Raw genomic sequence first — 1820 nt, forward strand, 5'->3', positions numbered from 1 at the left:
TGGGGGCACAGGTCTCTGCTACCGTTATTTTGTGGGTCAAAAGCTGAAAAGTTTGAGAACCAGTGCACTTTGGTTCCCTAAGTTGGGCTTGGAACCCAAATATGGGTCATAAAGCACCTTAGATAATCTCCAGAAATCAATTTAAAGGGTAATAAAATGATTGCTGATGTAATATTTTCCCTATAATTATTACAAAAACACAAAATAAGAAAAAAAAAAGTATTTATGTTTGTGCACAAACTGTTTAAATTGTCAAAAAGCCTGTGTTTTTAGGGTTATTAACAAAGTTCGCATACTCAGACCAGTAATATTTGGGGTCACAAGTTTTTGCCATGGATATTTTGTGGGTCAGAAGATAAAAAGTTTGGGAATCACTGATTTAAGGTGATATCCATTAGACTAAAGCTATTGAAATCTGACTGTTTTATGGTATAAATGTAAAATGAAAACCCTAAATAATTGGAGATGTACATTTTTACACTCAACTATCTTGAAAGAGTGGTAAAAAAATATTTCATGTGGGGTTACATAGAGGATTTTTTAGGAGTCAGTATCTTACCTGCAGCAGACAGCAGTTATAGCAATCTCATTATGGAGACTCGGTGAAAAATAATCATGAATGGCTACAAAGAAAATGGAAACAAATTCCCACCATCTGACACAGCTCAAACCTTTAACAGTTCAGAGCGGTTCAAGCAAATTCTTTACATTTTTAAACCTTGTTAAATTAAATACACAGATAAACGTACCCACCTTCAACAAATAGTTTGGCTGTTCTGGAGTCAATCTGCTGGAGATCACACGTCACGTCTCCTTGGTTGCTTCTCTGTGTGCTGTTCAGGATCAGGGCCCAGCAGTCTGTCTTTGATTTGGAACAGTTCTCAGCTGTGATGTTTGGGAAAACGACGGGCATCACACCTTGCTCTTTGGAGATCGTTAGCACAGATCTACCATTCAACAGCCACGACATGATGGTCCAAGCAGAGCTGGAGGCACTGCAGGAGAACCTGGCCACATCTCCCCGCACGACCGTCAGACTTGAAGGTGTCAGCTCCATCTGGGCTCTACCTGCTGGAGACATRATACAGCTGGGCTAGTCAACAAAAGATCTCAGTGAGCCACAGTTACTGAAAGACAACAGTTCAGGGGTCAGCCATCCAGCAAAATTAGATTTTACATTTTAAAAAAAGCTAGTATTTTTTATGATTTTAGATCTGAAATCTTTTATAAAAGGAGGGAGGRGGTTATTGTGCGAAACAGATTTTTATTTTAGCTTTATATCATATTGTATTGTCATTCCCTTATCAAAAACACGCAGTGTTGCTTTGACTCATTCATGCATGTTTGAGAAATCCTTGAATCTTCTGTTGTAGCCATGGGGAGCTGCCTGAACACTTGCTGTTACAAAGCACCGCCTATTTACACAAAGCTCCTCCCTGAAGCTCAGTCTGCAGCCAAGCCCCCCCCCCCCCAAAGCATTGTTGTAAAGATGTGCTGAAGTGGGAGTGTTGGGAACGGTAGGAGGTTCTTAAAGAGACAGAGGACGATTTCAAGGTGTTTAGATAAGCTATGATAAGCTATGATACAAAGTCAAAAAAATATCTTTGATTAGCATTTCAAGAACAGCTGAAGGCAACAGTTATAGTAATAGTTACTTGGTGTGGTATATAATTGAATATGTGCCTGGAAAATACACAATACCTTGCTTTTAAAAAAATAACTAATTGGTGGGCTGGACTGAAGTCACTCGCAAGTGGCCCTGTGATAAAAGATAACATAAGCTTGTTTAACACCCATCTGTTTGACAATCAATAAAACAA

At 39.0% G+C, this 1820-nt stretch overlaps 1 protein-coding gene across 1 annotated transcript in view; it reads right to left on the minus strand.

The window, feature by feature from the left end:
* igsf5b (immunoglobulin superfamily, member 5b) overlaps positions 1-1820 on the minus strand; it is a 29679-nt gene that overhangs the window by 25117 nt on the left and 2742 nt on the right. Inside the window, exon 3 of the mRNA XM_014015018.1 lies at positions 754-1071. Coding sequence (XP_013870472.1) covers positions 754-1071 — 318 coding nt within the window. The remainder of the gene's footprint in view (positions 1-753; positions 1072-1820) is intronic.

The sequence above is a fragment of the Austrofundulus limnaeus genome, unplaced genomic scaffold (genome assembly GCF_001266775.1).
Source record: "Austrofundulus limnaeus strain Quisiro unplaced genomic scaffold, Austrofundulus_limnaeus-1.0 Scaffold122, whole genome shotgun sequence".
Taxonomy (NCBI): domain Eukaryota; kingdom Metazoa; phylum Chordata; class Actinopteri; order Cyprinodontiformes; family Rivulidae; genus Austrofundulus; species Austrofundulus limnaeus.